This window comes from Otolemur garnettii, unplaced genomic scaffold, assembly GCF_000181295.1.
Source record: "Otolemur garnettii isolate 467f Iridium unplaced genomic scaffold, OtoGar3 scaffold00023, whole genome shotgun sequence".
Taxonomy (NCBI): domain Eukaryota; kingdom Metazoa; phylum Chordata; class Mammalia; order Primates; family Galagidae; genus Otolemur; species Otolemur garnettii.
The window spans coordinates 10,257,161-10,258,874 of NW_003852418.1; the positions used below are offsets into that span (position 1 = coordinate 10,257,161).

Sequence of the window (1,714 nt, forward strand, 5' to 3'; positions counted from 1 at the left end):
ATGGATGGACAAATGGTAGGTGGGTAGATAGGTACATAGGTAAATGAGAGAAAAGGCAGGTGAGACATAAGAAATTCCAATTACTTTTCTCTCAATTATTTTAAGAAGACAGTCTCCATTTGGTGCCGGAAAGCCCTTAATGCTTCTTTAACTCAGGAATCTTTCTCTTAAATAAAGAACAAACAGCCTTTGGCAGGCAACAGTATCTAACTGCAGTTTAACGGCCTTCTTTTGTAGTTGTTTCCATTGAATTTATTGTTCTGGTTTACCATCAATTTACGGTATGTCATTCTGGCTTTCCATATATAGGGAGGTTAACAGGTCCTTTCAAAAACATTTTTAAAGGGAGATACTTTAAAAAAAAAGTTATGTCAATAATAAAATAGCAAGTGAGTACGATTAAAAATCTGTGAAGGAGTAAGAAGACTCTGTGAACACGGCTAAAATAATGAAGGGTTCAATGCCTGAGGTCTGGAGCTCAGGCCTTCCCCACATGTCACAGACGTGTGGCAGGCCCAGAGGAGTCCAGAAACTAGCCCAGAGATCCACCAACTTTTTCTATCAAGAGTCAGACAGGAACTATCTCAGTCTGTGCAGGGCCTATGATCTCTGCTGCATATTCTTCATTTTGTTTTCTGCTTGTTCTGTTTTGACAGCTCTTTAAAAACAACAACAACAAAACTATTCTTAGCTCAGCGTCTGTACAGGGGCTGGATCTGGCCCATAGGGATGAGTCCATAGCCCTTCAGCAAAGGAGAGACGGAGCTGCATGGGTGCTGGTCCAGCACTGGTTACGTTTGACTCTTATGTTACATTGGTCTAGCACTGGTTCCATTGGTCCTATCCTGGTCCAGCACTGGTTCCCTGCCACAAGCTGTCTTCTGTCCCCATGTCGGGGGCTGGGGGTCACCTCACCTTGTAAGCTGTGGTCCATGGGGAAGTGCTTGGTCTCTTCAAAAGCTCTGCCCATGACTGACCCCTTGAGGAGTGCATTGATGGAATCCACCTGGGCAGCAAGAGGCACTGGCTCAGTCTGGGCCTCACGGCCCTCCAGACTGCAGGGCCCTGTGACACATGGCCCCTGCTCCAGCCCCTGGGTCATAGGATCTCACTAGGGGTGACAGGAGGAACCAAAGGTCATACCAGGGGTTGGGCAAAGGTCCCACCTGGTTGAAGAGATGCTCCAGGCAGCCGTGAAGCTTGTCTTGCTTATCCGATGGGATGCGCATGTCACACGGCAGCTCATCTCCTAGTGGGAGGGAGAAGCGTGGCCATCAGCCATCCCTGTACCCCGTCATACCTCCTAACCTTTTCAGAGAGGCAGTGCAGCTCCAGAGCTCTAAACGCACAGTGGGTCTGGAGTCTAAAGACCTAGATCCTGGCTGGGAGTTGCCAGGCAAATCACCCGACCTCTCTGGGCCTCAGTTTCTTCATGTACAAAATGGGCAACAAGCACTCAGGCATTACAAGACTGTAAGGCACCATTACTATTGATGATAGATTCAGATTTACTTCTTTTTTTTTTTTAATTGAATGGTAACTATGCACATTAATGCACTTTTGGGGTACAGTGTGGGGTTTTCACATGCAATCTGAAATACTTCCATCAAACTGGTCAATACAGCCTTCATGTCATTTTCTCAGTTATTGCTTTAAAACGTTCACATTCTACTCTTAGAAAGATTCACCTGTACCCCTATAAGGTAAACCTCAG

General features: G+C 46.2%; 1 protein-coding gene across 1 annotated transcript in view; it reads right to left on the minus strand.

Moving 5' to 3' along the window:
- The window catches only part of PREX1 (phosphatidylinositol-3,4,5-trisphosphate dependent Rac exchange factor 1), a 191,233-nt gene that overhangs the window by 16,922 nt on the left and 172,597 nt on the right, over positions 1–1,714 (minus strand). The window contains exons 28-29 of the mRNA XM_003787681.3: positions 1,167–1,249; positions 916–1,006 (exon numbers count right to left, since the gene is read on the minus strand). Coding sequence (XP_003787729.1) covers positions 916–1,006; positions 1,167–1,249 — 174 coding nt within the window. The remainder of the gene's footprint in view (positions 1–915; positions 1,007–1,166; positions 1,250–1,714) is intronic.